Source organism: Paramisgurnus dabryanus, chromosome 17 (genome assembly GCF_030506205.2).
Source record: "Paramisgurnus dabryanus chromosome 17, PD_genome_1.1, whole genome shotgun sequence".
Classification (NCBI taxonomy): Eukaryota; Metazoa; Chordata; class Actinopteri; order Cypriniformes; family Cobitidae; genus Paramisgurnus; species Paramisgurnus dabryanus.
Window position 1 is genome coordinate 11,261,147 of NC_133353.1, and position 21,502 is coordinate 11,282,648.

The 21,502-nt window shown below is 41.6% G+C and overlaps 1 protein-coding gene across 2 annotated transcripts; it reads left to right on the forward strand.

Annotated features, from left to right (window-relative positions):
* The first annotated feature begins 1,865 nt into the window (after positions 1-1,865).
* On the forward strand, positions 1,866-21,229 carry LOC135727171 (cytosolic phospholipase A2 zeta-like). Of its 2 annotated transcripts, none has more exons than XM_065244917.2 (20): positions 1,866-1,916; positions 2,125-2,197; positions 2,527-2,663; positions 2,854-2,985; positions 3,076-3,116; positions 3,287-3,329; positions 3,529-3,586; positions 6,209-6,348; positions 7,938-8,054; positions 8,155-8,189; positions 8,329-8,467; positions 8,702-8,838; positions 9,051-9,273; positions 9,463-9,580; positions 9,911-10,048; positions 11,629-11,736; positions 18,649-18,828; positions 20,235-20,404; positions 20,510-20,696; positions 20,848-21,229. In XM_065244917.2, exons 1-20 carry the CDS (start codon positions 1,908-1,910, stop codon positions 21,054-21,056), a joined length of 2,394 nt encoding a protein of 797 aa, XP_065100989.2. In that variant the 5' UTR covers positions 1,866-1,907; the 3' UTR covers positions 21,057-21,229. The 2 variants fall into 2 exon arrangements, with proteins under 2 accessions (XP_065100989.2, XP_065100991.2); XM_065244919.2 differs by having other exon boundaries at positions 7,944-8,054.
* The last annotated feature ends 273 nt before the right edge of the window (positions 21,230-21,502 follow it).

The window sequence follows — 21,502 nt, forward strand, 5'->3', positions numbered from 1 at the left end:
CAAAGTGGCAATGCTAACATTTTCATGCCATGGCCCACTTTAAATGTTTTTTTGCCATATGACAGTGTATGCATATATGATTTATTGATGTTAACACCTGAATAAAAATAGAGCATTTGTCAATTTATATTGTTTTGTTGGGAGTCCATTTACTCTATTGAACGGATGCCCTATTGGAAGTCCTATTATTTTTCTTAAGAATTTTTTATTAAGGTTTGAGGGCCTTAAACATGCTCAAAAAACTCTTGAAAATTGGCACACATGTCAAAATTGTTGGCCATTAGGACCAGGCTCAGGCTGGCACCTGGGCATGGCAGGGGCAGGCATGTCGCGACAATGCAAGCAAACCAAGCAACTGCTTGGGTCCTCGAAGACAATGACTGGTTAAGAATAAAATGCAATCGACAAACTGTGTGCACGCCCCTTAAATAGTCAATGCAGTAAAGTGCAATGACACTGTTATAGGGATCCCCCTCAAGGGGCCCCTCTCAGTAGTCTCTGACAGCAGGCAGCCAACTACTTGTAAATTATCCAGCAAGACCTAGAGCAGGGATGGGCAACTTCGGTCCCGGAGGGCCGGAGTCCTGCAGAGTTTAGCTCCAACTTGCCTCAGCACACCTGCCTAAAAGTTTCTGTTATGCCTATTAAGACCTTAATTGGCTGCTTCTGGTGTGTTTAATTATGGTTGGAGCTAAACTCTGCAGGACACCGGCCCTCCAGGACCGAAATTGCCCATCCCTGGCCTAGAGGAAGCATGTTAAGTCTTTTTTAATGGGTTTAAACTGTCATTTTTTACAGTGTATGTTTTGTGTAATTAAATTAATAAAAAATGTGAACATTTGGATAAAAGTGTCTGCCAAATGCAAATGTAACTGTGGATACTTTTAGTGCACTGCCCAAACTGTATACAATTGCTGCGTCCCAAACCGCCTACTTTCATACTATATAGTAGGCAAAGAGTACGAGAAGTAGTGCTTTTCGCCTACTATATAGTATGGAACTATGCGGTTTGGGATGCAGCGAATGAGTTGCAGGGTCTCAGTCAAAGGATAACTGACTGTGTAATGGCTAATTCCGGAGTTCTTTAAACTTTCTTAATACTAAAATAGTTTGTTTCTTCTCATGTAGTTTTACTTGCAGAGAAAAGTTGTCACATTTGTATTTGTTATATGATTATTATTTTTTATTGTTATATAAACTGGCAGCTTTGTTGATCATATATACGTACATATTGGGCATTCTGTTTTGTCTCTTAATCTGCTATCATTATTAACAGTTACAGTAAGAAAATAGACTTCCATATGAAAAGTTTTGTGGTTGGTTTTTTAAGACATGAGATAAGGACTAATTCTACACTGTAAAAAAATTCCGTAGAAATTGCAACTGGGTTGCCGGTAAGTTACCGTAGATTTAAATTTGTTTTTTACTGGCAATATTTTGTTCAAAGTTAAATGAACATTAAACATTTATAAGTCTTTTTCTTTACAGAGTAAAACTAAAAAAACAGCATCAAGCAAAACATTCTGGGAAACAAAATCTGAAGCAAAAAACAGAAAAAGGTTGATGATGATTTCTGGTTCCCAGAATGCTTTGCATGAGGCTGTTATTGTATAGTTTTATTCTGTAAAGATAAAGACTTGTTAATATTTCAAATTTATTTAACTTTGAACAAACTCTTGCCAGTAAATAACATAAATGTAAATCTACGGTAAATTACTTGCAACCCAGCTGCAATAACATTGTAATTTCTACGGATTTTTTTTACAGTGTATGAATATATATTACATAGAGGGAAAACTAGCTTTTCAAGCTGTCAATATTCTGCATTTTGCATAGTTTGCCATATACTGTAGCACTCCCCCCAACATCTCACCAGTTGCTGGTTCAAGAAATATCCGGATCCAACAATGCTTAAGGTAAGCAAATGTTGTTTGCTCTCTGAAATAAAAGTATTTATTCTGATAGATAAATCTTTGCACTATTGCAAAAGCTCTCTCAACCATGGGAATTATACATATTGTAAACAATGTAAATCATTTGATTCATAATGTGAATAACACATCAAACCAAAAAAATTGAAGATCTCTGACCTGTTTATTTCTAAACTGTGTATTTGTTCAACAGAAAGAAATCAAGCCTTACTGGAATCTTTCAGTCAAAGTTTTACATGGGAATATCAAAATGAAATGTGACTACTGTAAGTCAAGAAGCCTATTTTATCAACATCCAAACGACAACATATTAACTTCATTTTTATTGCCTTTCTAAAGAATTTATAAATTATGCTATAACAGCAAGTTCAAGCTTGTGTGTTTACAGTTGTCAGCTGTGCAATCATTTAGACTTGCTCTATTTGTGTGTGACCTTGTGTTTATGTTGCTCCTTCACTTTTACTTTTGTAAATACCGTTAAGCAGCTTCAGCAAATTTCAGCGAACTTTATGTGCATTGGGTCAAGTGAATGAAAGGGTTTAAATCTTCTTGCCGACACCCTACCATTTCTAAGCCTATCACAATTTTTTCTTAGTTTCTGAAGCTGACTGCTATGTTATCTTGAACTTACCCACGGCATCTGCCCGTACATATCGCACCAAGACGATTGATAATAGCAACAAACCTGTATGGAATGAAACCTTCCACTTCAGGTTGCAGAGCAATGTCAAGGTAAACTAATAGGCAGCTGTCTGTATCTGTTATTATGTCTGGTGGAATGCCATCTCGGGTAAAGTAAAATTCAGGCAAAAATGGTTCTACTGTGGGATCATGAAGCACCTTTATTTTTAAAAGTACATTCCTCTTTAAGATGCACCTTGAGTCCTTGAGTTTAATGTCACCTCTTTTCTCCACCACGCAGAATATATTGGAGTTCCAGGTCTATGACAATGACCCGTATATGAGAGATGATCGTATTGCCACTGTCCTGTTTGACATTGATAACCTCACACCAGAGAAGAATGAGACAAAATGTTTCATTTTAAATGATAAGGTGAGTGGAGACATCATGGCATACAATTGAAAAAAAAAACTTCCCTGATATTTAACATGTGTATACTGTATGTTTCACCTTTTCTCATAGACAAAAGATGAGCTGTGGGTGGAGTTTGAGATGACAAAGAGGTAAGCACTGCCTTTAATTGAATTTTAGTGGTCATTTGCAAAATGAGTGATGTTTCATAACTTGCATAGTGCACTTTTGGAGCAATGCCCTGTTTTCCTCAATAAACATGTATGTTCATGCACATAAATATAAACTAAGCAGTGGTCTTGCCTGTGCCTGCCCATTGCAGCTCTGAGGTGCCGAATCCATGCATGTCTAATGGGGTGTTGGTGGTAAGAACCCATATTGCAGTTTTATTAGCTGTTTCAAGTGTTACAGAATCCTTACAATAATATAGTGCTTTTATAAGACATACAGTACTGTGCAAAAGTCTTGGCCACCACCACCAGACTTGTTGTTTTTTCACCACTAACATTTTTAAGTACGAAAAGTATATAATCTTATAAGCTTTATGTTGTCCTGTGAAACCAGGCAGGTCCTTTTTGTGAACTGACGGTGGGGGTAGACAAGCTTCTTAAAAACTCTGGAGGTAAATGCAGATATTTGCATGCAAACTACTATGCAAATATTTTCACATAAATTATTCAACTAATGACTAGATATTTGTTAGTCTAAAGACAATGTAATAGAAAACAAGCAAAAGTATTGAGCTTTATTAAATAAAGCCCGGTGCACACTGTGAGATTTCAGCCAGGATTTAGCTGTCTGGGACAAATTTTGAAATCCTAAACGATTTCTGGAATCCCAGGCTAAAATCTGCCATCTTTGATCGGTAGTTTGACATGTTCACAGACAGCCGATTAATGACCGTTGCGATCAAAATTATCCTCCGACAAAATTCTGGCAGTGTCAGAAATTTTGAGATACAATCCTGCTGTGTGACATCTCCCTGCGACAACCGGCAGCTCAATAACCAATAGAAGCACAGAACCCGATGACACAGTTAGTGCGGCGACAACAAATCAACGCAGACAAATGTAAAAAAGAACCAGGTAGACTGTACAGCTGGAGGAAAAACTTGTGGAGTTATGGAAACAATAAAGAGTGTTTGTACAACGTGTCATCGCCACTGTACCATGATAGGATAAAAATGAAGCAGCCTGGAGAGAAATCGCGCTGGAAATTCAAATGCCAGGTACTCGTCTCCTTCGTTTTTTCTTCTTTTATGCTCGAGACAAGTCATGATTAAAATGAACAGTAGATGTTGTTTCGGTTTGTTATAGCCTTCGCTTCAGCGCAGTGGCGGATGCAGAACGTGACATATGGGTGGGCATGGATTAAGTCCGGGTGGGCCTGAATCTATGGGTGTCACTTTTGAATAAGAAACTATAACAAGTCTATAAAATTCGTCAAGACTTCAGAACACTAATTTAAACAGCATACACACAGACCCGAACTGCACGTCACATTTTTGATATTGATATTTTAAATTGTAATGCAATGTGACATTAATTAAGCCTTTTTGGTAAAAAGCCTACAAAAAAGAACCTGCACACAGTGACAAGACATATAAATGAATATTAAAGTGTTTAAATAAATACGGCTACTAAATGCTTAAAATGAAGCTTCTAACATCATATTCTCTTCATGCAAATCACTAAAAATATATTTTCGTTCTCACATATTTAAGTTAACTTACTAAATAAAGAAAGAAAAAGGAATTGCTAGAATAATGTTAGACTCTGAGGTTAAACGAAATGACAAATAAATAAACATTTAATATACTTTTTGATGAGCACAAGAGCAAGCCTACTCGTGAAGAGCGGAGCCGAGGAGCGCGCATATCAGACGTGAACAAAAGGAATAATGGGTTTAATTATGCGTTCACTTCATTTCCTGACAGTTTCACTTGTTAATGAGGATATTGATGCCGAATTACATACAATATAATTACCTAACTAAATCTGAGAGAATGCAAACACATTACAATATTTTTTTCCTCCGCCCGACGGGCAGGGCGCATAATTTTTTTTTTAGCCCGACAGGAATTCGCCATAGCCCCGGGACTTCGGGGTAGTAATTTTGCGAGTCCTGCATAGGTTTGTTTTGTTGAAAGACTTTCTTTAAAGTGAATTTCGTTTTGTATAAATTGTATCTTAATATTAATCAATGTTTAATCAAACAATTGCCTCGATTTAATAAATAAGAAGCAAACCAAGAACGTCTGTGGTGTGGATTGAAGTGAACCCACTATATTTCCGCAGCCTACACGTCTTTCTGCTTTTAATGCATTTCTTAAATGAATGTCTCAATTACACAGTAGGCTTATAGGTTGTTATGATAGGCTATTTGTTGCTTAAAAGCAATAGGCTATATTGTATAAAGTGTAGCAAAAAACGTGGCGTGACTTATAGTGCTGAGTTAGAGAGCTGGTATGGCTCTCGGTATAGGCTATCAAACAACATCACTGTGATCAGATGTTTTCTTTCTATTTTTTACCTCGCTGTCATATTTTTTGTGTGTTTATGTTATTGAGAGGAAAGCGCGGAGCACATATTTATAACGTGTTGTTATTCAAAATACGTTTTCCACTTGCTTGCAAAAAAGTTCTCAAAGTGATCATGGCTGAAAGCTGCTCGTGAATATTTTTCTCATTAACCATAATGTAACGCAACATTCAACTGCTTTATAATAGTTTTTAGTTATCAGGCTTACTTATAATTTTACTGTTTTTAACATAACATGCAATAGATAAAATACACCACATAAAGTAGTATACATGTCTAACTATAGAGTAGTATTTTTTACATTTCTGATTGGGCGGGCCAGCTGTCAATATGGGCCCGCCCATAGCTCCGCGTCTGCTTCAGCGTGTGTTTTCCCAGCCGTCGTCAATCGATGACGTAAAACTGCGGATGCGTTTGTTTGCATACGTCCGATTTTTAAAAGTCTTTAAACTCGTACAGTCTGACATTGATGGAAACTGAGATCATATAGTGTGACATGGACTTAATTACGATCTTAATCGCACAGTGTGGCAAGCAACAATCCTAAAAGACTATTTAAAATCGCACAGTGTATACCGGGCTTTAATGATATTCACAGCATACTCATTGAATAAAATGAAAAAAAATTGATGAAGACAATAGAGCATTTTCACTTTAATGATATGATCCTAGGTTTAAGTGAATCTTTGTTTTGTATCCTTCAGCGATACGTAATATGGTTTTGAACCTGAAAGGGGCATATAAAGAGGATCATGTCATCTCACAAGAGGAGGATCAGAAATTCTTAAAGACATTTTGTTATTACATCAACCGAAACCTGGAAACTGAACTTAATCTAACCTCTGTAAGTGTAATCTTTGATGAAAATGTATGTCATCGATTCTAACAGGCATTGTTTACACGCGACAATTGTGGAAGTACCCTAATGTATTTTTCAGTTTTACTGCTATAAGTAATAACACTAAAAATGCATTGTTTACATTTATTATGTTGCTTTTAACCAGGGCCGGAGTGGGGCCACTTTTCAGCCCGGGAGTTTCAGGCCCAAGACCGGCCCACTTTTTCCATAGTGTTATTCCAAATTAGCACTTTTTTCAAATTGGATAAATAAAGCAACAGTTCAGCTCTTACTATAGTTTTTATTAATATCATGGTTCAACAAGTAAGGTAAAGTTAAATAATATTTCACTTAAGATAAGAAGTTAACAAAAATATTCCTCTACACTCTAAAAAAGGCTTGGTTACTTTTTACCCATAATGGGTAAATATTGGACAGAACACATGCTGGGTTAAAAATTACCCCATGCTGGGTTAAAAATAACCCAATGTTGGGTTGTTGTTATGCAACCATGGATTATAATAACCCAACAGTTGGGTTAAAACAACCCAGCACTGGGTCAATTTTAACCCAGCAGCGTATTCTGTCCAATATATAAAATATAAAAATAACCCAGCCCTTTTTAGAGTGTATTCCATAAGGAAAGGTTGATAAATTATTAGCATTGCTAATGCTGTGAGGCCGATGATTAATGCAAATAGAAATATAAAAGTCCTAATTAAAAAAGAAAACAATCTGACAAAAATATTGAATACAATATTGGGTAAATGGCATAACAAGTGATTTATAAGCTTTTTTAGGCTGGTCATTTTTGACTGGGAAAACAAACATGTTATAGGGTTCTGAACACAACCTGAGGGTTAAATAACTTGAATTAATATTGTTTATTCATGGCCTCTTCGTTTTCAGCGGGGGACTGCTCAGAAGCTGCTTGCATAATATTTGCAAAGTCTATCGCCATGTATACACAAAAGGGTAATATTTTAACAAAAAAATGTTTGGCTTGTAAATATTTGGACAACGGTATTAGCCGAATAATTACGTTGCTAATGCTAATCATTACTAGGCTTATTTCTCTTTAAGTTACCTGTTGCCACTTTTGTTGGTCCTCTTGAAAATAAATCTGTAGGTTTGGCACATTTGGCAGCATACTCCTCCAATGGATTTTTCTTCAACCTGTTTTTTACGCCCTCCTCCTCTCAGACGCGTATTGTTACGGTAGGGCCGGCCTAGCCTACCGGAGAAAAGTTTTCTTGGACGTGCTATGGACCGAACAAACTCTATGGGAGGGGAGGGGAGAATTCCCTCACATGGTACAACCCATGCAGAGGCTGCGCGCTGCAGTGTCAATGCGAAACGTGTGAAGTGTCATTTAAGAGAAGATAGACTCACTAACGTGACAAATGTAAAAAAAAAAAAACTAGACCGGCCCAAAAGTGAAGCGGCCCACCGGGAATTCTCCCGATTCTCCCGATTACCCACTCCGGGCCTGCTTTTAACAGTAGCCTGAAACTAAAAGATTTTTTTTAAATGTTCAAGTTCCAATTTTAATGTTTTGTTCTTATTCTGCACTTCTTGTTGTTTTGTTTGTCCAGTCTAAGAAAAATCAAGTTGATGGTGCAAATCAAAACACTCAAGACACTGGGACTTCTATCCCTTTACAACCACTACCATCCAATTATCAAATTACAATGTCTTTGCCCCTAGCACAGGTGAGAACTAGCAAGATCATTGTTTATATTTGTGGACATACTGTATGTGTATTTGTGTGCATGTAAACAAACTTTTCTAAATTGGAAAATGTTTTTAAAGGAAAAAGTTAATGTGGACCTGAAAGCGGACGATCGGTAACAAACCTTAAATTAATAATATTAATCAATTATGTTATTTAGATTTAAAACAATACCAGACTTTGTGTTACAGTATCTTTTAGTATCTTTTCAATCCATTCTGTTCTTATAGTTATAATGTTTATGTGTGTTTTAGTTCTACTGAAGAGCTCGATGTACGTCTGGAATTTGATATCCCGAAGGAAGAAAAGAATTTTCTGGTAAAGAGGAGTAAAGTTGTATCAGAGGCACTTCAGAAAGTTCTGAATCTCATCACTACACCTGAACCCAGAAAGGTATTACAGAGTAATCCGATGCTTTATATAGGCCTACAGTATACTAAATGTATTAAGTAGTGTAACTATATTATAAACCTTTCATAAGTGCAGCATTTCCATGTGAACTCAATCCCATGACATTGGAAACTCCAATGTCCCCTGTCCTATTTACTTGGAAAGCCCAATTGTATTGCACATTTGGTCTGATTTGTCTGATGTGATTGTGATTAATGTTTTTGTTTGACTCCTCAGGTTCCAGTGATAGCTGTGGTGTGTTCAGGAGGTGGGACTCGGGCAATGACGGGCACCTATGGAGCTCTTAGAGGTCTGCAGAAGCTCCAACTCCTTGATGCTGTCAGCTACATCACAGGGCTTTCTGGCTCCACCTGGTAAGCAAAAATAGCTACAGGCACAACAACGATGTGTGGCAGGTTAAAAAGCTGAAAACATACATTGTAAAATAAAGAGTGCTAAAAAGAAATGGATTATGAGCTTAATTTTAAAATGAAAGAAGCCAATGGGTCACACTATAGAATGAATCTTAGTTATTCTAAAGAATGGGGCAGATCTATTGTTAAGAGCCTTTTTGTCTGTTTTTCAGGACTTTAGCTTCTCTTTATGGCGACCCTAACTGGTCTAAAAGTGACATCATTAAGTTCATAGAGTCTTCAAGGAAAGAAATCTCTAAAAGTACATTCAGTATATTTTCCCGTGAGCAGCTGTTGTACTACAAAAAGAAGATGGAGGAAAGAGGAAAAGAAGGGCATATTGTCTCTCTTATTGACATGTGGGGTCTAGCTATAGAGTATCTTATTCAAGGAAAGGTACTGAATACAGAAATATTCTTTTGTAGCTATGTTGAAATATTATGTTGGATAGCAACGTTTTTGAATTGAGGCATTATCTACAATGTTAAATGTGTCAGCGATATAGTAAACAAGTCTATTGCATCTATAAGAATGAATTAGAGTGAAAATAACTACTGTAGATGAATTAATACACTTCTTTCATAGAAACCCTTGGGTACACTGACAGAAATGCAGAAGGCAGTGTCAGAAGGCCAGAATCCTTTACCCATCTTCACAGCTGTTAATATGAAGGACGGCGATCCAGAATGTACAGCAGAGGCCGGTATGTACTGTACTGTATTATATACTTTACAATGTATTGGAACATTTTACAGTAAGAGACAGATACACTAAATACTACAAAATTGTCGTTCTGTTTGTAGTCTGGGGAACAACCATGCTTACTGTTACGGTGCATATAGTGTGTAATTTATACATTTTCCCAGTATGTATATTCCTGGGAATTGAAACCATGACTGGAGCACTGCCAGCACACCCAGTTCACTAATTTAATTTACTGGAACATTCTGACTTGAATGGGATTGTATTTAAATTACTGTACTTACAGTATAGTATTTTGTAACCTAGTGCCCATTTGTTTTTACACATTTAGAATGGTGTGAGTTCACCCCATTTGAAGTTGGCATTTCTAAGTATGGTGGGTTTGTACCTGCTCAGAACTTTGGGAGTGAATTTTATCTTGGTCACCTGGTCAAGAAACTTCCTGAAACGAGAGTGTCCTTTCTGTTGGGTGAGTTTGAATGTGTACATAACTTAACTGTGGTTTATAACAGCCGACTTCAGTTTCTCTAGCCACACTCAGGCCTGATTACTGCAACACCTGTTTGCAATCAAGAAATCACTTAAATAGCCCTGCTGAAAAAACAGCATACCAGCAAGACCAGCATATGTTGTGTTTTGGTGCTGCTTTGCTAGTGAACACCAGCTAAACCAGCATCAGCACCAGCATTAGCACCAGCTAAACCAGCACAATACCAGTATTTGCACCACCTAAACCAGCACAAATCCAGCATAAGAACCAGCATCCCATGCTGGTCATACCAGCAAGACCAGCATATGTTGTGTTTTGGTGCTGGTATGCTGGTGACCACCAGCTAAATCAGCATCAAACCAGCAAAGACCAGCATAATTCCCATGCTGGTACATGCTGTTTTTTTCAGCAGGGTGGACCTGCCTGACAAACTAAAGTAGACCAAAAGATCATCAAAAGCTACTCATCATGTTGAGATCCAAAGAAATTCAGAAACAAATGAGAAAGAAATTGAGATCTACAGTATTAGTATGGAAAATTTTATGAAGCCATTTGTAAAGTTTGGGACTCCAGTGAATCACAGTGAGAGCCATTATCCAGAAATGGCAAAAACATGGAACAGTGGAACAGCAACGCCTCATCCAAGAAGACCCCACAACAACATTCAAAGAACTGCAGGCCTTACTTGCCTCAGTTAAGGTCAGTGTTCATTAATCCAACATAAGAGAAAGAGATATGGCAAAAATAGAGTTTGAGGACGAAAACCACTGCTGAATAAAAAGAATATAAAGGCTACTTTTAGTTTTGCTATTTTTGCATGTTGATCATCCGCAAGATTTTTTGGGAAATACTCTGTGGACTGATGAGACAAAATTTTAAATTTTTGGAAGGTAATGTCTCAGTAACACACCATTTTAGAGATAGAAAATCATACCAACAGTAAAATATGGTGGTGGTAGTGTGATGGTCTTGGGCATTTGCTGCTTCAGGACCTGGAAGACTTGTTGTGATAAATGGAACTATGAATTCTGCTGTCTACCAAAAAATCCTGAAGGACAATGTCCGGCCATCTGTTCGTGACCTCAAGTTGAAGCAAACTTGGGTTCTGCAGCAGGACAATTATTCAAAACACACAAGCAACTACACCTCTGAATGGCTGAAGAAAACAAAATGAAGATTCTGGAGTGGCCTATTCAAAGTCCTGACCTGAATCCTACCTTAAACCTTGAAAGGCGGTTCATGCTCAAAAATTGTGGCTCTATTGTGGCTGATTTACAACAATTCTGCAAAGATGATTGGGCCAAAATTCCTCCACAGCCCTATAACAGACTCATTGCAAGTTATCGCAAATGCTTGATTGCAGTTGTTGCTGCTAATGGTGGCCCAACCAGTTCTTAGGTTTAGGGGGCAAGCACTTTTCCACACAAGGCCATTTTGGTTTGCATTTGTTTTATTTTCACAATAAAAAACTTCATTTAAAAACTGCATGTTGTATTATCTATACAGTGTTAATGTACAAATATGCACATAAATGTATGTTTTTTTTTTTGCACATGTAGGAATATGGAGCAGTGTTTTCTCTCTAAATCTGACAAATATCTGGGGTGCCGCAACTGGCACCGCCCCCTCATGGACCCCAGAGGCTGAAAAGGAAGCAAGTAAAACAAGTAAGAGTTTGTAATTGAGTATTAGGTAGGTTTAATTTACAATTACAGACCCGTTTCTCTTCCTCCCTTCTTCGACAAGACTCTTGAACGCGTTGTGTTCAACCAGCTCTCCTCTTTCTTCACACAAAATAACCTCCTGTATAGCAATCAGTCTGGTTTCAAAAGCGGTCACTCCACTGAGACTGCGCTGCTCTCAGTCATTGAAGCCCTAAGGTAGGCAAGGGCAGCCTCCAAATCATCTGTGCTGATCTTACTGGATCTATCTGCAGCTTTTGACACGGTCAATCACCGCATCCTCCTGTCGACCCTCATATCTATGGGTGTCTCTGACGCAGCACTTCTATGGTTCAAGTCGTACCTCTCACATAGGTCATTTCGGGTATCCTGGAGAGGTGACGTTTCTGAACCCCAATGTCTTGATACCGGGGTGCCTCAAGGCTCTGTGCTTGGACCGCTGCTCTTTTCGATATACATGACATCCCTGGGCTCTGTTATTCGAAAACATGGCTTTCCTACCACTGCTATGCAGACGACACTCAACTCCACTTCTCGTTCCACCCTGATGATCCCACGATTTCTGCCCGCATCTCGGCATGCCTGAGGGACATCTCACTCTGGATGAAGGATCACCATCTCCAGCTTAACCTTGCGAAGACAGAACTGCTTGTCATATCATCTGAACCAAAGATTCAGCACAACCTTTCCATTCAGCTAGGTTCCTCGACCATCACGCCTTCCAGGACGGCCAAAAACCTGGGAGTGGTCATTGATGATCGGCTTAGCTTCACGGAGCATGTTGCCAGCACGCTTGCTCTTGTAGATTCATCCTCTACAATATTAGGAAAATAAGACCTTTCCTAGATGAGCATGGTACGCAGGTCCTGGTCCAAGCTCTTGTCCTGTCCAGGCTTTGTCAAGTTGCACTGTGTAACGTGTTCCCTGTGTCCCTGTTATCTGGTGTGTTGTAATTCTTGTGTTTTGGTTAATATCATGTCTCTGTGTACCTGTGTTTACTTGTGTGCATGTATACCGTTGTTCCCATTTGTATCTCTCTGTGTTAATTAGTGTCTCCGCCCCCTTGTTTGTTACCATGGATATTCATTGTGATCATGCTTCTCCCCTTGTGTGTTGTCCTAGTTACTCATTGTTTCTGCCCTGTCATTGGTCATTGTCTTGCATTTATACCCTGCCTGTTCATTCTTGTTTTGTCGTTCGTTGTTAGATGTCGCCAGTCCCTTGTGTGTTCTCTAGGTCTTGTTTTTTGCTTATTTACTTGTATATATTGGAATAAACTGCATTTGGATCCGCATCTTGCCTCATCCTGTCTTACCCCGTTCTCACCCATGACAGAACGAACGACCGTTAAGGATCCAGCAGCAATTCCTCACTCCCCTGTGTGTTTTCCCTCGTGCTTCCAAGGTTTCCCTGTGTTTGGTCCGACCCCGCTCACAAGATGACTTCCGCCGTGTCTGAGCCGGTGGACAAGTCACCTGGTTATCCGGTTCATCCCGTGAAAGCCCGGGTCGGCCGCTTGATCTCCAGTGTATTGGATCACCCGCTGATCACTGTCCGAGCGACCAGAATCCCTGGACCGTTCGTTTCTTTGAGTGAATCTTCGCCGAGTGAATCCCAGAGTGAATCCCAGAGTGAGTCCCCGAGTGAGTCCCCGAGTGAGTCCCCGAGTGAGTCCCCGAGTGAGTCCCCGAGTGAGTCCTCGAGTGCGTCCTCGAGTGAATCCCTGAGTGAATCCCCGAGTGAATCCCCGAGTGAATCTTTCCCGAGTGAATCTCCGAGTGAATCTTCCCTGTGTAAATCTTTGAGTGAATCTTCCCTGAGTCAATCTCCGAGTGAATCGTCCCCGAGCAGATCCCCGAGTGAATCATCGGCCAGCAGGTGTGTTACATCACATGAGACAGCTACAGAGCTCTTGAAACTGTTTGTGCCCATTGATTCACTGAAGGCCTCGGAGCTCCCAGAACTTTTTAATCTTTGTGAATCATCCCTGTTAGCACTGGCAATGTGCTATGTTTTCTCAGTTTGTGGCTCACCAGTACGAAGGCAGGTCAACCAGACTCATGAGCACAAGTCCCCCGAACACCCTCGAAGGGCTGGAAGATTCGAACCTGAACCATCTGAGTCTACTGAGACTACTGAGTCAACTGAGTCTATAGAGTCCCCTGTGCCGAGTGAGTCCCCTGAGCCGAGTGAATCTCCCGAGTCCCCTGAGCCGAGTGAATCTCCCGAGTCCTCTGAGCCGAGTGAATCTCCCGAGTCTTCTGAGCCGAGTGAATCTCCCGAGTCCCCTGAGCCGAGTGAATCTCCCGAGTCCTCTGAGCCGAGTGAACCTCCCGAGTCCTCTGAGCCGAGTGAACCTCCCGAATCCTCTGAGCCGAGTGAATCTCCCGAGTCCTCTGAGCCGAGTGAATCTCCCGAGTCCTCTGAGCCGAGTGAATCTCCCGAGTCCTCTGAGCCGAGTGAATCTCCCGAGTCCTCCGAGCCGAGTGAATCTCCCGAGTCTCCTGAGCCGAGTGAATCTCCCGAGTCCTCCGAGCTGAGTGAATCTCCCGAGTCCTCCGAGCCGAGTGAATCTTCTGAATTCTCAGAGCTGAGTGAATCTTCTGAGTTCCCCGAGTCCCCTGAATCTTCTGAGTTCCCCGATTCCCATGAATCTTCTGAGTTCCCCGAGTCTTCTGTTCCTCCTGAGCTGAGTGAGTCTCCTGTGTCTTGTAAGTCCTTTTAAGTCCTCCGAGTCCCCTGAGTCTTCTGATCCGCCGTGTCTGAGCCGGTGCACAAGTCACCTGGTTATCCGGTTCATCCCGTGAAAGCCCGGGTCGGCCGCTTGATCTCCAGTGTATTGGATCACCCGCTGATCACTGTCCGAGCGACCAGAATCCCTGGACCGTTCGTTTCTTTGAGTGAATCTTCGCCGAGTGAATCCCAGAGTGAATCCCAGAGTGAGTCCCCGAGTGAGTCCTCGAGTTTGTCTTCGAGTGCGTCCTCGAGTGAATCCCTGAGTGAATCCCCGAGTGAATCCCCGAGTGAATCTTTCCCGAGTGAATCTTCGAGTGAATCTTCCCTGTGTAAATCTTTGAGTGAATCTTCCCTGAGTCAATCTCCGAGTGAATCGTCCCCGAGCAGATCCCCGAGTGAATCATCGGCCAGCAGGTGTGTTACATCACATGAGACAGCTACAGAGCTCTTGAAACTGTTTGTGCCCATTGATTCACTGAAGGCCTCAGAGCTCCCAGAACTTTTTAATCTTTGTGAATCATCCCTGTTAGCACTGGCAATGTGCTATGTTTTCTCAGTTTGTGGCTCACCAGTACGACGGCAGGTCAACCAGACTCATGAGCACAAGTCCCCCGAACACCCTCGAAGGGCTGGAAGATTCGAACCTGAACCATCTGAGTCTACTGAGACTACTGAGTCAACTGAGTCTATAGAGTCCCCTGTGCCGAGTGAGTCCCCTGAGCCGAGTGAATCTCCCGAGTCCCCTGAGCCGAGTGAATCTCCCGAGTCCTCTGAGCCGAGTGAATCTCCCGAGTCTTCTGAGCCGAGTGAATCTCCCGAGTCCCCTGAGCCGAGTGAATCTCCCGAGTCCCCTGAGCCGAGTGAATCTCCCGAGTCCTCTGAGCCGAGTGAACCTCCCGAGTCCTTTGAGCCGAGTGAACCTCCCGAGTCCTCTGAGCCGAGTGAACCTCCCGAGTCCTCTGAGCCGAGTGAATCTCCCGAGTCCTCTGAGCCGAGTGAATCTCCCGAGTCCTCTGAGCCGAGTGAATCTCCCGAGTCCTCTGAGCCGAGTGAATCTCCCGAGTCTCCTGAGCCGAGTGAATCTCCCGAGTCCTCCGAGCTGAGTGAATCTCCCGAGTCCTCCGAGCCGAGTGAATCTTCTGAATTCTCCGAGCTGAGTGAATCTTCTGAGTTCCCCGAGTCCCCTGAATCTTCTGAGTTCCCCGATTCCCATGAATCTTCTGAGTTCCCCGAGTCTTCTGTTCCTCCTGAGCTGAGTGAGTCTCCTGTGTCTTTTAAGTCCTCCGAGTCCCCTGAGTCTTCTGATTCCCCTGAGCCGAGTGAGTCTTCTGATTCCCCTGAGTCTTCTGATTCCCCTGAGTCCTCTGATTCCCCTGAGCCGAGTGAGTCTTCTGATTCCCCTGAGTCTTCTGATTCCTCTGAGCCGAGTGAGTCTTCTGATTCCCCTGAGCCGAGTGAGTCTTCTGATTCCCCTGAGCCGAGTGAGTCTTCTGATTCCCCTGAGCCGAGTGAGTCTTCTGATTCCCCTGAGCCGAGTGAGTCCTCTGAGTCCCCTGTGCCAAGTGAGTCTTCTGAGTCCTCTGTGCCGAGTGAGTCATCTGTGCCGAGTGAGTCATCTGTGCCGAGTGAGTCATCTGTGCCGAGTGAGTCATCTGTGCCGAGTGAGTCATCTGTGCCGAGTGAGTCATCGGTGTCGAGTGAGTCATCTGTGCCGAGTGAGTCCCTTGTACCACATTGGCCAGCTAGGGTAGCCACCGAGATGCCCCAGAGACTCTTTAGTGTCACCAAGACTATGGCCAGTACTGAATTCACTGCAGACCCCAAGATGGCTGTCCCCAAGCTCCTTGCCCTCACTGTCTGGTTCACAATGACTATAATCGAACTCACTGCCCTGCCTAACCTGGCCCAGAGGGCCTCTCTCTGTTGTTTCCCTCTACCCAGGTTCTTGATACCACCAGCACCACTTTGGTATCCAGTTCCTTCCCGTTCTGCCGGCTCCGCCCTGGCTTCCTGCTCTGCCGGCTCCGCCCTGGGTTCCTGCTCTGCCGGCTCCGCCCTGGGTTCCTGCTCTGCCGGCTCCGCCCTGGCTTCCTGTTCTGCCGGCTCCGCCCTGGGTTCCTGCTCCGCCGGCTCCGCCCTGGGTTCCTGCTCTGCCGGCTCCGCCCTGGCTGCCTGCTCTGCAGTCTCCGCCTTGGTCCCTGTCTCTGCCTGCGGCTCCGCCTTGGTCCCTGTCTCTGCCTGCGGCTCCGCCTTGGTCCCTGTCTCTGCCTGCGGCTCCGCCTTGGTCCCTGTCTCCGCCTGCGGCTCCGCCTTGGTCCCTGTCTCCGCCTGCGGCTCCGCCTTGGTCCCTGTCTCCGCCTGCGGCTCCGCCTTGGTCCCTGTCTCCGCCTGCGGTGCCGCCTTGGTCCCTGTCTCCGCCTGCGGCGCCGTCTTGGTCCCTGTCTCCGCCTACGGCTCCGCCCTGGCCCTTGGACTTTTGTGGCCTTGTCCCACCATCCCTCCCCCGGGTCCACCTCCATGCCACCGCCCACCTGGACTTATTAACTTTGAGTGTTTTCTGGTGGGCGTCTGGAAGGCGCCCTTTTGAGGGGGGGCTATGTAAAAAAGCGTCTGCTAAATGACTAAATGTAAAAAAAATGACTAAATGTAACGTGTTCCCTGTGTCCCTGTTATCTGGTGTGTTGTAATTCTTGTGTTTTGGTTAATATCATGTCTCTGTGTACCTGTGTTTACTTGTGTGCATGTATACCGTTGTTCCCATTTGTATCTCTCTGTGTTAATTAGTGTCTCCGCCCCCTTGTTTGTTACCATGGATATTCATTGTGATCATGCTTCTCCCCTTGTGTGTTGTCCTAGTTACTCATTGTTTCTGCCCTGTCATTGGTCATTGTCTTGCATTTATACCCTGCCTGTTCATTCTTGTTTTGTCGTTCGTTGTTAGATGTCGCCAGTCCCTTGTGTGTTCTCTAGCTCTTGTTTTTTGCTTATTTACTTGTATATATTGGAATAAACTGCATTTGGATCCGCATCTTGCCTCATCCTGTCTTACCCGGTTCTCACCCGTGACACACTGGCTTCCTATTGCAGCTCGCATCAAATTTAAGGCTCTGCTCCTGGCCTTTAAAAGCACCACTGGGTCAGCACCCCCTTACCTTTGCTTACTTATAGAGCCTTATGTACCCTTGATCACTGCGCTCTGCCACCGAGCGACGGCTTGTGGTGCCATCTCAAAAGGGAAGAAAACACTAGCGCATACCTTCTCAGGAACTGTTCCACAACTGTGGAATGATCTGCCGGTCGTGACACGATCTGCTGACCCTGTAGCTGTCTTTAAGACTCGGCTAAAAACCTATCTCTTCCGCCATTACCTCACTTCCTAATAACATACTTACTATCTTTCTTTAGTTACCTTTCTCTTTATCTCTTTCTCTATTTATCTTCCTCTTTATCTATAAAAAAAATACTAACAAACCCTTGGCTATGTATATTGTGTTGGACTTGATGAAACTTTTTCCAGTGCACTTATGTATTGCTGTTCTGTAATTGCTTCTACACTGTAAAAAAAATTACGTAGAAATTACAATGTTATTGCAGCTGGGTTGCCGGTAATTTACCGTAGATTTACATTTATGTTATTTACTGGCAAGAGATTGTTCAAAGTTAAATACATTTTAAATATTAAGTCTTTATCTTTACAGAATAAAACTATACAATAACAGCCTCATGCAAAGCATACTGGGAACCAGAAATCATCATCAACCTTTTTCTGTTTTTTTGCTTCAGATTTTGTTTCCCAGAATGTTTTGCTTGATGCTGTTTTTTTAGTTTTACTCTGTAAAGACAAAGACTTGTAAATGTTTAATGTTCATTTAACTTTGAACAAAATGTTGCCAGTAAGAAACATAAATTTAAATCTACGGTAAGTTACCGGCAACCCAGCTGCAATTTCTACGGAATTTTTTTACAGTGTATTGTAAGTTGCTTTGGACAAAAGCGTCTGCTAAATGACAAAATGTAAATGTAAATTAGCTGCCATGCCAACCAAAAATATTTACAAATTCAGATTTCAAGATAGTACATGTTATATTTCAGTTGTTTATGATTACACACAGTGAGTTAATGATTATGTATCAATTATCTGTCACTCTGCATCTTTTAAAGAAACTGATAATAAGCCAAAAACACTCAGCACGTCCGTGGTGAGCCCAGTGGCTGACTCAGCTAAAATGGTGAGCAGTTTTATGAACAGTCGCCCAATCATCAGCCAGATGTCCAACTTCCTGAGGGGTCTGCAGCTACACCGGGACTACAGCGAGAACTCTGCCTTCGTCGCATGGAAAGGTCAAGAGCATTCATATTACTGAACACAAGTGTTAAAGTGCTTAAGTCCCATGTTAAAAACAATATTTGAGGAATAAAGTACAAATTTTTTGAGAATGATCTTATAACAGGTGTTTAACAAATCTAGAGTTAATTCTATTCACATAAACCTAATGAGTTAGTAACATTTTAAAGTGAGTAAAGCCAATGTATTGTAAGCTTTACTTGGAAGATGACTTCTGCCTATCTTTCAGTTACGTTTGCACACTAAAGGTTCTGAATATGTATGCTTTATCATTTTTTACAACGGATACCCACATAACAGTATAATTCATTTTTGCACAAAGAAATTACCCAGCTGGAGTCTTTGCTTACAATAATCCATTACATTCAAAGCAGACTGATGACTTGTCATTAATTACCAGTTATTAAGCACTCATAGATTTACTATAATTATTTAATAATACAGTGAAGTTGCAGCATGTCTGTTAGATGATGTAAATGTCATTTAGGTTTGTCTGGCATTACATGAAATATATTCTTTTTGCACCTGGAAATCGGATTCTGTTTTGGCCAGACTGATCTCACGGAAAGTTGTGTTATAGTCATGCAAAATTTGATTAATTTGTTCATGTCCATGGCACGAAATTCAGTTTTATTTGTGCCTTGAGCACAAATGTTTTTTATTCGTGCCTTGAGCACAAATGTCTTTTTCGTGTCACTTTCACACATTTCTAGTTTCTGGTCCATTTCACAACTTTCTTTTTTGTTTAATTTTATGTATTGTAAATGAAAAAATCACACGAAAAAGAAAGTCATGCCACAGACCGAAAAACTATTTATAGAAATTTCATGTGACACGAAAAAGACATTCATGCTCAAGGCACAAAAAAGTTGAATGTCAAGTTCAGGGGATGGATGAACCCAATCACAGACGATGTCGAGGAAAACAGAAAGGACTTTATTAACTGACATAAAACAAAAACCCACAAGGGGGTTCACGACATGAAACACGGTATGCAGACAGATAACACTAAATTTGACAAGATAACTCAACTGGAAAACCACATGAACACGAGAACAATACAAAATAAACCTGCACAGAACTAAGGACACAATGACATTATCTAGAAAAAAACAAACAAGATAACAAAGGAGAACAGGTGATAAGAGACTAGACACCGGAGGCACATGACCCAATAAACAAGGCCATGAACCTGTACATAGGGACTGCCAGAAACCTGCCATCATGACATCATGAGATATAAATAAAAAACAAGATTCCTTGGCAGGATCCTGACTCTGAATTTCGTGCCATGGACACAAAACAATTAATCAAATTTTTCGTGACTATAACACGACTTTCTGTGAGATCATGTTGGTTTTGGCATACAGTAGTCTAACACAACCTTACTGGTTTACTGCAGAAAAACACGCAGATGCCTTTCCTAACACATTGACTCCAGTGGATTCCCTGCTTAGCTTAGTTGATGGTGGATTTGCCATAAATTCAGGATTCATCCCTGTGTTAGGCTCTCAAAGACATGCAGATGTTATTCTTTCTCTTAACTACTCCTGGAACCCAGACCAGTTTAAAGTAAGTGATAGCTGTAAGCTTGGTAAATGTTTGGTTTGAGTTTAATATGAAAATGCAATATTTGTTTGTTGTTAATGTTTTGTAATGTTTGAATGTACCCAACAGGTCCTGAAGCAAACTTATGACTACTGTATTGATCGCAAGATTCCATTTCCAAAGATTGATTTCAGAAAGGTGGAGTCAGAGCCAATACAGGAAGTTTATGTGTTTGAGGATCAAGAAAATCCAGAGGCTCCTATAGTGATTCACTTTCCCTTTGTCAACATCACATTCAAACAATTCAAGGCTCCTGGTAAGCACTGCCAACACTCTGGGTATCCCATCCCGATTCATAATGCAGCTTTTGTAAGGCAGCACTAAATTGATATTCCTCAAACATTCTGATTAAGGCCTTTCTTGAAAAACCCTCTGCAATAAGTATTATAATCAAGTGTTTGATGCAGGTGTGAAAAGAGTTGGCGAAAAGGAACTGAAGGAGGGAGCTGTTAATGTTAACTTCACTGGTGACTCCTCCCCTTACATCACTCGCAAAATTACATACACACCGGAGGACTACGACAAGTTAATTAACCTCACTTCTTACAACATCCTAAACAACAAAGATGTCATTTTGAAAACGCTGAACCAAGCAGTTAAGAGAAAATCCAAATAAAAAGTTAATGTCCTTCAATGAAGCTGGCCAGCAAAATCACCAAAGTCGTATGAACAGTGATCTGGATCTTTTTAGTGTACATCCAGAAAAGTAATTTAATCCCTCACTATGTCAACAGAGTATGCATATACGTTTCATTGATGTTAACACCTGAATAAAAATAAGAACATTTTTCAATTTATATTGTTTTGTTGGAAGTCCATTTACTCTATTGTACGTATGCCCTATTGGAAGTCCTATTATATTTCATAAGACTTTTTTAAAGGTTTTAGGGCCTTGAACATGCTCAAAAACTCTTGAAAATTGGCAAACACGTCAAAATTGTTAGCCATTAGGACTAAAGCTTAGATCGGGCCCAACAAATCAAGCCCGACCCAACCCAAGCACGTTGTGTCCGCGCCCAGCCTGGCCCGACACGTTCACTGTAATTATGAGCCCGATTTAAA